At 43.1% G+C, this 12,500-nt stretch overlaps 1 protein-coding gene across 2 annotated transcripts in view; it reads left to right on the top strand.

Moving 5' to 3' along the window:
- The window catches only part of nell2b (neural EGFL like 2b), a 78,354-nt gene that overhangs the window by 48,393 nt on the left and 17,461 nt on the right, over positions 1-12,500 (top strand). For both annotated transcript variants that reach the window (XM_042079003.1, XM_042079002.1), the window contains exons 14-15: positions 2,110-2,232; positions 2,489-2,584. In XM_042079003.1, the coding sequence (XP_041934937.1) occupies positions 2,110-2,232; positions 2,489-2,584 (219 nt within the window). The remainder of the gene's footprint in view (positions 1-2,109; positions 2,233-2,488; positions 2,585-12,500) is intronic.

Below are 12,500 nucleotides of genomic sequence, written 5' to 3' on the forward strand. Positions count from 1 at the left end.
AAGGGAAAGAGTAGGGGGCAGCACTGTGAAGTGGACACTTACAGTTAAGAATGAGACAAACCTGTGTGTGTGTGTGTGTGTGTGTGTGTGACCCAAGGGATGAGGAGAATCTAAGGGAAAGATTAGGGGCCAGCACTGAGAAGTGGACACTTACAGTAATAATACAGAAGGACACTTATGGATGAGTCAGAACAGGAGATAAGAGACTTTTCTGTTAGCTAGTGTGTGTGTAATGAGTTTAATGTGTGAAAAGAGTACAAGTCCAAGTATGTTTGTGTGTCTGTGTGTGCATATGTGCGTGTTTGTATAGGTATGTAATGTGTATGAGTCCAGATTGGTGTGTGTGTGTGTCTGTGTGTGTGTCTGTGTGTGTGTGTGTGTGTGTGTGTTTGGGATGTGTAATTACGGAGGGTAATTGGTGTCATCAGACCTGTCACGGCTGGATAAGTGTGACGACTGCAGGACAAGAGCCCTGTCACATGCAATTAAGAATGAGACAGACCTGTGTGTGTGTGTGTGTGTGTGTCCTCCATCCTTACTTTATTCTCTCTCGCACTCCTCTCTCAATCACTCAGTCTATTGTCTTTTATTCACACTATTGTCTCTCTCTCACACTCATACGTGATTGTCAGTAGTCTCTCTCATGGTCATCATCTCTCACTAAATGGAATCCACAAAGTGTTGATGATATCTACTTGGTATTCTTTTCTTGTTTGTTTCATTTCACCATTTAGCTTCTGTGTCAGTATCATTTAGCTTCTGTGTCTGTGTCATTTAGCTTATGTGCGCACATAGCCACAAAGATAATCACGTGTGTGTGTGTGTGTGTGTGTGTGTGTGTGTGTGTGTGTGTGTGTGTGTGTGTGTGTGTGTGTGTGTGTGTGTGTGTGTGTGTACGTGTGCGATTGCCTTCAGTGAAGATGGGATGTACTGGTATGGCAGTCAGTGTGTGTGTGTGTGTGTGTGTTTGTGTCATAACGACGACACACTCTTGAAATGGGTCACCCTGCTGCCATGGCACATTCTTCACTTTTTTTACTCTTTTCTGAAAAGTTGACTCTCATACCTATCATACGTGTATCTGTGTGTGTATGTTTGTGTGTGTGTGTGTGCCAGTGTGTGTGTGTGTGTTTGCCTTCAGCAAAGCCGGGGTGAACTGTTTCTTTGAAGTGCTTTTTGTCAGCAAATTTTCCACGAGTAGCAAACTTTGACTCGTGCCCCTCCACCTCCACCACCTCCACCCCCCGGTGTGCCTAATTGATATGAATGAAAAGCGTCCGCTTTCTGCTCGGGCGGTGACATATCCATGTGTGTGTGTGTGTGTGTATGTGTGGGTGGTGGTGTGCCTCGCCTTTCTCCAACGCAGTGGTACACCACCACTGCTTGTGCGTGAGTGAGGATAAGCTATGGCTCCTTCAAAGAGAAATATTTATGAGCGTTTGCACGGAGGCCGAAGCCCGGGCTCAATAGCACGCCGATAAGAGCTCCCGCAGAGGCAGGGAGAGCGGGGTCGTTGCCAGGGTAACCTGGTCACTGGCAGGGCACCAGGAAATAGGCCTGCTCAGCACCTCTGTCCATCTCAGGGCCATCTTTACACACTTTTAATACACAGTTAGAGTTTCTGGTCATGATGAGTGTATGAACATGTACAATAAGCATGTTTGATTGTGTGTCTCTATGTTTGTGTGAGTTGGAGTGAGAGAGAGAGAGAGAGAGAGAGAGAGAGAGAGAGAGGATGAAAAGAGAAGCACATTTGCTATTGTATTGAACCTGTATGGATGTGAGTGTTTGTATAACTCAATGGTGTTTTAAACCCCCACCGTAGAATTCAAGGCAGTGCTGGGACCGTTGACTTCAAGGCACCTAACCCTAACCTTACCCTAACCCTTGCCTAACCTTACCCTAACCCTAATGCCTTCCATAGAGCGCTGCCTGGAAGACGACGTTGGGGGCTTAAGTCACCAGCGTTTGTATACCTGTGTGTGAGTGTCTGTATACCTGTGTGTGTGTGTGTGTGTGTGTGTGTGTGTACCTGTGTGTACCTGTGTGTACCTGTGTGTACCTGTGTGTGTGTGTGTGTATCTAACGTCTCCTCCGTCTCCTCTACAGAGCATGATGAGTGTGTGAGCGGGCAGCACGACTGCGATGAGAACGCCCTCTGCTTCAACACCGTGGGCGGTCACAGCTGCTCCTGTAAGCCAGGCTACATCGGAAACGGCACCGTCTGCAAGCGTAGGTCCTCCACTATCCCACAATCCCCCTCACCTTCTGGCCTCTCTCCTCACAGTCTGTCATGTCTCCCTAGGCCCAAATGGAGCACAGAAATTAACTTAAAAATGTGTGTTCCGCAAATCCACATAACATTTTCAGCTTGATTTGAGAATATTTTGGTTACGTGTTTGTGTGTGTGTGTGTGTGTGTGTGTGTGTGTGTGTGTGTGTGTGTGTGTGTGTGTGTGTGTGTGTGTGTTCTTCATCCTTAACTACAGCGTTGTGTGATGGCCTCTGTCAGAATGGGGGTTCGTGTGTTTCCCCGGACACCTGTATCTGCCAGCAGGGTTTCACTGGGAAGAGGTGTGAGACAGGTAAGGTCTTAACGTCCACACACACACACACACACACACACACACACACACACACACACACACACACACACACACACACACACACACACACACACACACACAAACAAACACACACATACATACACACACGCATACTGCTTCTATCTGTCTCACTCTTTCTCTCTCTCACACACACACACACACACACACACACACACACACACACACACACACACACACACACACACACACACACACACAATGACAAGATGAGAGTTTTTATGATGTTCACACAGCCATCCTTTTCATACCACATATACCAAGCTCTAAGTACATCAGCGATAAGACTGTTAATTTCCTTAGCTTAGATGCTGTTAATGCTGATTGTGTTATGGTAGATGGAAACTGGAAGATCTGTGTGTGTGTGTGTGTGTGTTTGTGTGTGTGAGTATGAGTATGAGTATGAGTATGAGTATGAGTATGAGTGTGTGTGTGTGTGTGTATGTGTGTGTGTGTGTGTGTGTGTGTGTGTGTGTGTGTGTGTGTGTGTGTGTGTGTGTGTGTTGGGATGGGGGGTCTTTTTGGGAGAGGAGGGGTTTATTTAATGTTGGCTGGTCTGTGAGTGTGTGTATGTCTATGAGAGTGGTGTGTGTTGTGTGTGTATGTGTAGGGGTTGTTCTCAGCTAGCAGGTGCTGAGCAGACCATGGTGTACCCATGAGACTGGAGGACAGACAGACAGATATCGCCTATTTAAACAGCATGAGTTCTGTTCCTGCTACAACACCCACTTACTCTGCCTGTGACACCAGTGTAGGAGGATGGAGAGAACTGAGAGAGAGAGAGAGAGAGAGGACAGCGAGAGTGCAGAGGAGAGGAGGAATAGAATGAGAGGAGAAAAAGACCAGGGCAGGGTGAGAGAGAGAGAAAGAGAGAGAGAGAGAATGAATAGAGTGGAGAAAGAGTCATGAGAGATATAGTTAGAGAGAAAGAGAAAAGAGAGGGATGAGAGAGGGAAATTAAGGAGAGTGGAGAGGAGAGGAAGAAGAGAGAAAAAAAGAGCAGGATAGCATGAGAGAGGAGAAAGGGGAGAAGGGGAGATATAATGAGAGAGAAAAAGAGGGGGAATAGAGGGATAGGAAAGAGGAGGGAAGGAAGAGAGAAAATGCTGGATGAAGGAGAGATAGTCGTCATTTTGGAAGAGAGAGAGATTGGGCGGTAAAAATAAAGTATTTATCCACAGAGAGGTGGAAAAGTAACACACAGGCAAGCCAACTGTACGGAGGAGTACAAAGCTTTATTCACGACGCCAGAGACAGGTCACAAACACACAAGCATCCTATAGGTGAGCATGAGACTGGTCACAAACACACAAGCATCCTATAGGTGAGCATGAGACAGCTTACAAACACACAAGCATCCTATAGGTGAGCATGAGAGAGGTCACAAACACACAAGCATCCTATAGGTGAGCATGAGACAGCTTACAAACACACAAGCATCCTATAGGTGAGCATGAGAGAGGTCACAAACACACAAGCATCCTATAGGTGAGCATGAGACATGTCACAAACACACAAGCATCCTATAGGTGAGCATGAGAGAGGTCACAAACACACAAGCATCCTATAGGTGAGCATGAGACAGCTTACAAACACACAAGCATCCTATAGGTGAGCATGAGACTGGTCACAAACACACAAGCATCCTATAGGTGAGCATGAGACAGGTCACAAACACACAAGCATCCTAGCAGAGCATGAGACCAAAGTCTTTCCATTATTTTAGTAGCATCCTACTTCAATGGTCCTTAAGATGCTTCTACAACTTGAGTGGAGTCCATCTGTGCCTAAATGAATTCACTGGACATTAGAGAGAAGAATTGTCAGTCAACCTGCGAGACAGGGTTATGTGAAGAAACTTGAACTTGAACTGTACAAGCACCCACACTCGCATACATCCACACACATAGCAACACACACACACACACACACACACTCACTCACACACATGCACATAACACACGCACACACACACACACGCACACACACACACACACGCAAACACACACACACACACACACACAGACACACACACACACACACACGCACACAGACAGTTAAGTGATAGGACTGAGTGTCGGAGAGGTTGAGAGAAAGAAAGTGAGATTGCGCAAGAGGAGGAGAGGAAGACAGCTGGTGTTGATTGCCGAGTGTCCTTTGAGAAGGTGTTTTTAGGGGCCTGTTTGTGTGTGTGTGTGTGTGTGTGTGTGTGTGTGTGTGTGTGTGTGAGTGTGTGTGTATGAGAGGCCGTCTAGGCCTTAATTCATACTTGGTCTTACACACACTATCATAATCTTGCACATACACCACTATACTCATGCACACTCACTATTATAGTCATTTTACATGTATGTATGAGAGGGTATAGTCGTGTATGTGAGAGAGTATAGTAGTGTATGTGAAGGAGTATAGTAGTGAATGTGAGAGAGTATAGTAGTGTATGTGAGAGAGTAAAGAGTATAGTAGTTTATGTGAGAGAGTATAGTAGTGTATGTGAGAGAGTTTAGTAGTATATGTGAGAGAATATAGTAGTGTATGTGAGAGACTATAGTAGTGTATGTGAGAGAGTATAGTAGTGTATGTGAGAGAGTTTGGTAGTGTATGTGAGAGAGTATAGTAGTGTATGTGAGAGAGAGTTTACTAGTGTATGCGAGAGAGTATACTAGTGTATGCAAGAGAGTATAGTAGTGTATGCGAGAGAGTTTAGTAGTGTATGCGAGAGAGTATAATAGTGTATGCGGGAGAGTTTAGTAGTGTATGCGAGAAGGTATAGTAGTGAATGTGAGAGAGTATAGTGGTGTGTGTGAGAGAGTTTGCATGAAACGGAAGGGAGTTTACATGAAACGGAAGGAGTTTGATTTCTCAGTTCCTGATTGGTTTGTCAATGTCACTTCTCTCTAGCTAGCCAATTAAAATCAAGGAAGGGGCGGGACCTACACTGTCAACAATGTTCGTGTAGACCTAGTGGTCGAGGAAAAAATCAGCCAAGTCCTCTGTGACTAAATATTAAACTACTACTGCAAACCGAATGCAAATTAGGCTACAAAGACATGAGGGGTGCCTATTCTATTGTAATTGCCTAGGCTACCAGCTCCTTTTTGTCTGGCGAAGTCATATCAAAGATCCTTGATTACTAGCTCCGCTTAACCCTCTCTGGTCATATTTTAGTGAACTGAGATCTGAAAGATTGCTGCCATTGCAGTTAGCTAGTTAGCTAGCATTCCAGCAACATTCCAAAAAGGACATTTCATTCCATTTCATGCAAACTTTCTCACACACACCACTATACTCTCTCACATACACCACTATACTCTCTCACATATACTACTATACTCTCTCATACACCGCACTATACTCTCTCACTTTCACTACTATACTCTCTTGCATTCACTACTATACCTTCTCGCATACACTACTAAACTCTCTTGCATACACTACTATACTCTCTTGCATACACTAGTATACTCTCTCGCATACACTAGTAAACTCTCTCTCACATACACTACTATACTATCAAGTTTGCAGATGACACAGTGATCTTGGGCCTGATTAGTAACAACAATGAACAGCTCTACTTGGATCAGGTTGATGAGGTGGCACAGTGGTGTCAATCTAACAGCTTGACACTGAATATCACTAAAACCAAGGAAATGGTAGTGGATTACAGAAGGCAGCAGCAGAACTACAGTTACACCCCACTAATGATCAGCGGGCAACCTGTAGAGAGAGTCACAAGTTTTAAATACCTTGGTGTCCACATTACTGAAGACTTAACATGGACTGTTAACACTCAATATGTTCTGAAGAAGTCCAGACAACGACTCTACTTCCTTCGTCAGCTAAGGAAATTCAAAGTTTCTACATCCATCATGAAGGCCTTCTACACTTCAGCGGTTGAGAGTGTTCTAACTGGTAGCATCATCACCTGGTATGGGACCTCCACAGTTAGAGATTATAGTACTCTGCAGAGAGTAGTGCGCTCAGCTGAATGTACTGTAAAAACTCAACTCCCTGCTCTACAAGATATCGATTCCAGAAGAGTACTCCTAAGAGCCCAAAAGATTCTGAAGGACTCTTCTCATCCTAACAATGGATTATTCCTACCGCTGAAATCAATAAGACGCCTATGTAGTCACAAAGCCAGAACTGAGAGACTCAGGAGAAGTTTTTATCCCCAGGCCATCCGAACTCTGAACTCACACTATACTGACTTTGCACACATTCACTGCTCAGCACTCTCAAACATTTCCCAACTCTGAACTCACACTATACTGACTTTGCACTCATTCACTCCTCAGCACTCATGACACCCCCCCCCCCCCCCCACACTCACACCTACATGACTTTTAGCACTTTTACATCCCTCTCCCTATGCTACAGACCTTTTATTTATTTTCTTATTTCATCACACGTCAAAACACACACACACACACACACACACACACACACACACACACACACATACACACACACACACATATCTGACTTTCTCCAACTTTTGCACATCTCCATAGAACTTTTTATTTATTATTTTTGATTTCTCCTCCATCTATCTACCCCTGTTCTTGATTGCCTAGCCTTTCTGCCCCCAGCCCCCACCCCACCCCCATCCCCAACACACACACACAAAAAAACACACACACTTACATCATCACTGTCATCACCTCACATACATACAGCACACTGCTTGCTACAGTAAGCCTCCTCTACATACTTGCTGCACACTGCCCCCCCCCCTACATACACAGCACATTGTCTTCAGGATCTTCTCCAACACACATCCTCTACATACTTACAGCACACTGCCCCCACCTACCCACACACACACTACACACACACAGTCACTGCTCCACTCCCCTTCCGCCCACACACACATCTTCACTGTCTTCACTCACATACATCATACATACAGTACTCTGCAATAGTAAGTCCCTTCACCATACTTGCAGTACACTCCCCCCCCCCCCCTCTCCCCTACATACACAGCACATTGTCTCATGAGGAAGCTTCTCCAACACACATATTGCACACTGCCCTCTCCCCACATACACAGCACACTATCCCATCTCCCCTGTCATCCCCCCAACACACACACCAAGACCCCTGGCAGTTGGGTTAGCCCCTTGAGCCGTGGATCTGCCCAAGGTTTCTTCCTTGGTAAGGGAGTTTTTCCTTGCCCCTGTTGCTCTTGGGTGCTCCTTGTTGGTGCCCCCCGCCCAATTCCAATCCTCCCCCACCTTTCTTATGCAGCCCTTGCCACTTAATCTACTAAACCCCTTCTACTGCACTTTTTACCCCCCCCCATAAATGCACAAATAGGCTGACACCAGACATAGTTTCACTGCATTTCTTACTTCCAGTAACTATATGCATGTGACAATAAACTTCCTTGTATCCTTGTATCCTTGTATCCTTGTATACTCTCTCACATACACTACCAAACTCTCTCACATACACTACTATAGTCTCTCACATATACGACTATACTCTCTCACATACACTACTATAGTCTCTCAAATACACTACTATATTCTCTCACATATACTACTAAACTCTCTCACATACACTACTATACCCTCTCACATACACTACTATACTCTTTACTCTCTCACATACACTACTATACTCTCTCACATTCACTACTATACTCCTTCACATACACTACTATACTCTCTCACATACACGACTATACCCTCTCATACATACATGTAAAATGACTATAATAGTGAGTGTGCATGAGTATAGTGGTGTATGTGCAAGATTATGATAGTGTGTGTAAGACCAAGTATGAATTAAGGCCTAGACGGCCACTCATATGTGTGTGTGTGTGTTCTGGTTTAAGATCTCTGTATTTGGCTCCTTGACTGGGTGATTATGTAATCATGTGTTCCCCAAGAGATGCCAGTACTAGCTGAAAAATTCTCAAGTATTTATTTGTTTATTTGTGTGTGTGTGTGTGTATGTTTGTGTGTATGTGTTTGCACGGGCGTGTGTCTGAGCGTGTTTCAGAGCGTGTGTCTGCAGTAACAAGGTTCTCTTGTTACCTCTGCCAAGAAGGTTGTAATTTGATTGTCTACCCACCTGTCTTATTTTTATGAACCTTGTTAGAAATGTTATAGTCATAGGCACTGGAAGGAGCACTTCCATTTTGAAGCAGCTCTGACACATGGAGCAATGCTATGATTTTCGTTTAATTTTCGCTGGGCGATGCAAGATTTGGTATCGACGCTTTGTTTTCTTTTTCATTCTTCTCATTTTGTCACTATCATATGTTCTTTTCATCACTTTTCTCTCTTTTCCCTTCTGTTCTCTCTCCCTCGCTTTCTCTCCATTTTATATCTCTCTCTCCATTCTATGTCTCTCTATGTCCTTCAGTCTCTCTCTCTCTATCTCTCTCTCTCTCTATATATATATATATATATATCTCTCTCTCTCTCTCTGTGCATAGATACCCTGTAACAGGCCTTCTTCAGTGTGGATTAGAATAGGATGGTGTGGAACAGAGATGGTGAATCCATTAGTGCGGGCAGATTTAACATGGCCAGGTGAAAGGGAAACATTAGATAAGTTTGCTGCTGCTGTTGGCATTTAGCTCTCGCTTCTCACACACCATGCCTCTCTGGGCACGCTTTCATCACACATTTGGATGCAGATAGCTGTGTGTGTGTGTGTGTGTGTGTGTGTGTGTGTGTGTGTGTGTGTGTGTGTGTGTGTGTGTGTGTGTGTGTGTGTGTGTGTGTGTGTGTGTGTGTGTGCTGGGGTGGGGAGTGTGCACTTTGATAATGTGTGTGTTATGTGTGTATGCAAGGTCTGTGTGTGTGTGTGTATGTGTGAGTATGCGTGCGTGTGTGTGTGTGTGTATGTAAATGTTGTGTGTATTTGCATATGTGTGTGTGTGTCCTGTTCTGAGCGGCCACTTGCTATGTGTGTGAATATAAGTGTCTCTGTTCATGCATTGAATAAAGTGCTTTTATTTCTTGCTGTGAAGCTGAGTTAAAGGATGGAGAAAAAAAAAACTGAAAGTTAATTGTATGCTGCCTTTCATATCCCTGCCTTTACTGATGTGGCAAATAGCTAGAGAAATCCTCACAGGGGCCCTGTAGATGGCTAATGCATGGACATCCTACAAGAAAGGGCCAATTATCAGGGGTCTCTGGGGTCAGGGAGCCGAATAGGAGATGCTTTAGTTGTGAACAAAGCCTTTATGAAGAGCAAGGAGTCCAACCAGTCCAACATGAAACAACACATATGGGGCCAAGAGGCTCTGTGAGAGTGTGTGTGTGTGTGTGTGTGTGTGTGTGTGTGTGTGTATAAGATGCGTGTGTGTGAGTGGTGATGTGTGTGTGTACATGTGTGCATGTGTGTGTAAGATGTGTGTGTGTGTGTGTGGTGTGTCTTTGTGTGTGTGTGAGAGAGAGAGAGTATGTGTGTGTGTGTGTAGACATAATCATTTGTCTTGATAGATAACAAGCAATCAAAGCCAGCATACTTGTCTTGACTGATTTTTATTTTTCTGTCATTTTAAGGCATCCATGTCTCTGTCTTTTGTTTTAGTGGCATGTAGGAGGATACACTTTTTTTTCCCCCTCATCTTATCTCTACAGTTTCACCAAATAGACTCAGTCAGCAGGAATGAGATTTAAAAAAAAAAAAACCTAATTTCACAATCTAAAAGGGACTATGTAGAATTGTGTACAATTAAAATATACAAGGATCATGCAATTTAAAGTGTATAGAATTCCGTAGGATTCAAAATCAAAGGATCATGTGATTTAAAGGCACTATGTGTAGAATTATTTTGGATTCAAGTGGTTTCGGTCATGATGATACAGATAAACGTTTGATACAGTGTCATCACGGTACTAAGTGCTGCTACAAGACAGATAGTGCTGGCGGAAGTCAACAATCATGGAACTCAGAGACTCCTGCACACTGTTTCTCTTGCAAATATTAATTTATTAACTATGTTTCGGTCCTTCCACCTTCATCGGGTTATTTTCCTATAAACCTGATAACCTGAAGAAGGTCAAAGGACCTAAACGGATATCTTTAACTTGAAAACAACAACACACTTTCCCCAAAACAGTTATGGGGCAAGACATCAAATTTATTGAAGCATTTGCGAACACCCTGAATAAACTTTAAAGCAGTCTCTCAACGTTAGATTAGGTTACTTGCAAATGCCGTGTCCATGACATGGCAATTCCATGGCAAGCCGTTTTAACATAAGATATGGCAAGCCGTCTACACTGGATAAACTTGAAAGCAGAGCTTGTGTGTGTATCCATGATAGCTGTTTAACATTTAAATGTATTATGCGTAGAAGCAATGACATATTGATAGTAAATGGAATATAACAGTTCAATTTCATGTTCAAATTTGTCTTATCAATAAAAAAAAACAATTCATGCTTTAGACCATTTTATTGTAAAAACAATTTTAAATATATCAATTTAGCACCGGTATCGGATAAAACCCAAACGATACCCAAACCTATACCTGACTGTATAAAAACAGCACGGACTGATGCACTAACTTGTTCTTGTTGTATTCTACCTCTTACATAAATTGTTTTAAATTGTTCTAGAATTTTTAGGAGAATTGTTTTTTTGTTTTTTTTTTAAACCTTTAACCTGTTTACCATGTTGTAAGTTGCTTTGGTTATAAATGTGTCAACCAAATGTAATGTTATGTAATGTAATGTAACAACAGGAACTGGTGCAAAAAAGGAGCAGTGCATTTGACTACTAACTCCAGCAGAAAGATATGAATGAATGAATGAATGAATTAATTAATTAATTAATAGATGGATGAACTGACACATGGATTGATGGATGAATAAATGATTGAATGAACTGGCAGATAAATGAATGAATGAATGAATGAATGAATGAATGAATGGCAGATCATTAGACTCTTCCTGATCTAATTGTTGCTTAAGTAGGGTATCCATGACTCTGATGTACAGTATGTGTAACGCTTTTGCGCAATGTTTTTTGTTTCGCAATGTGCGTGTAAAATCATTGCGAGGTATGTACAAACAGGCCGCAATGATGTAAAAGCGCAGACTGCCTGTCGCGGGAGCTGAAAGTGGCAGATTGCGTTTGTCATGACATGCATATGCATTCATGGGAGGATCCAGGGGAAAGTGGGAGTTTAGCATAAAAAGATGGGAGGGGAAGAGTAAAGAGCGCCTAATTATGTATTCCGCGGTATGTACAAAGACTGCTCCTGAAAGCGCACGTCTATTCTGCGCCTAAATACTTCCGCCTTGTAAAAGCAATTTGTTAATCCAAATTGCAGTTCAATGCGTCAATAAGAGAACCTTTCAAAGCCAACAGAATCGCTATTTAGAGCACCAGTGTTTGTGGTGAAAGTATTTGTACTACCAAAAGCAACCTTAACTTTCGTGGGCCTTTCGAATGTCTTAGCCTACTTTCACTTTCACATCATTCACTTAAACTTCCCTACTTGCTAGATTTGACCAGTCTTCCATAGCCTACAATATGTGCACAAGTAGCTTGAGTAGAACTACTGATATTCATTATCTTCCTGCTTGTTTACATCTTATCATGTATGGTATTATTTCATGATCTTTTTAATGTTGACATCAGTTAACTTCATTCAACTGCGCTTGTATGTAGGCGCTGCCATTCAGTTGTGGACGTTTGTAAATTGTGTTTATGGGCAGAGAAAGGCAGAGAAAGGCGCAGTTTACACTAAGGATTGAACGATTGATAAATACGACGGAAACTTGGGTCTGACAGCGTTCACAATCTGCGGTGTGTCCATGACGCTGATAACGCTACGTTCGCAAATGTACGTACATCTGGCCCAGAGTGTGTGGTTCTTACAGTAGGCTGTACATGGAAGATAT

The sequence above is a fragment of the Alosa sapidissima genome, chromosome 22 (genome assembly GCF_018492685.1).
Source record: "Alosa sapidissima isolate fAloSap1 chromosome 22, fAloSap1.pri, whole genome shotgun sequence".
NCBI classification, from domain to species: domain Eukaryota; kingdom Metazoa; phylum Chordata; class Actinopteri; order Clupeiformes; family Clupeidae; genus Alosa; species Alosa sapidissima.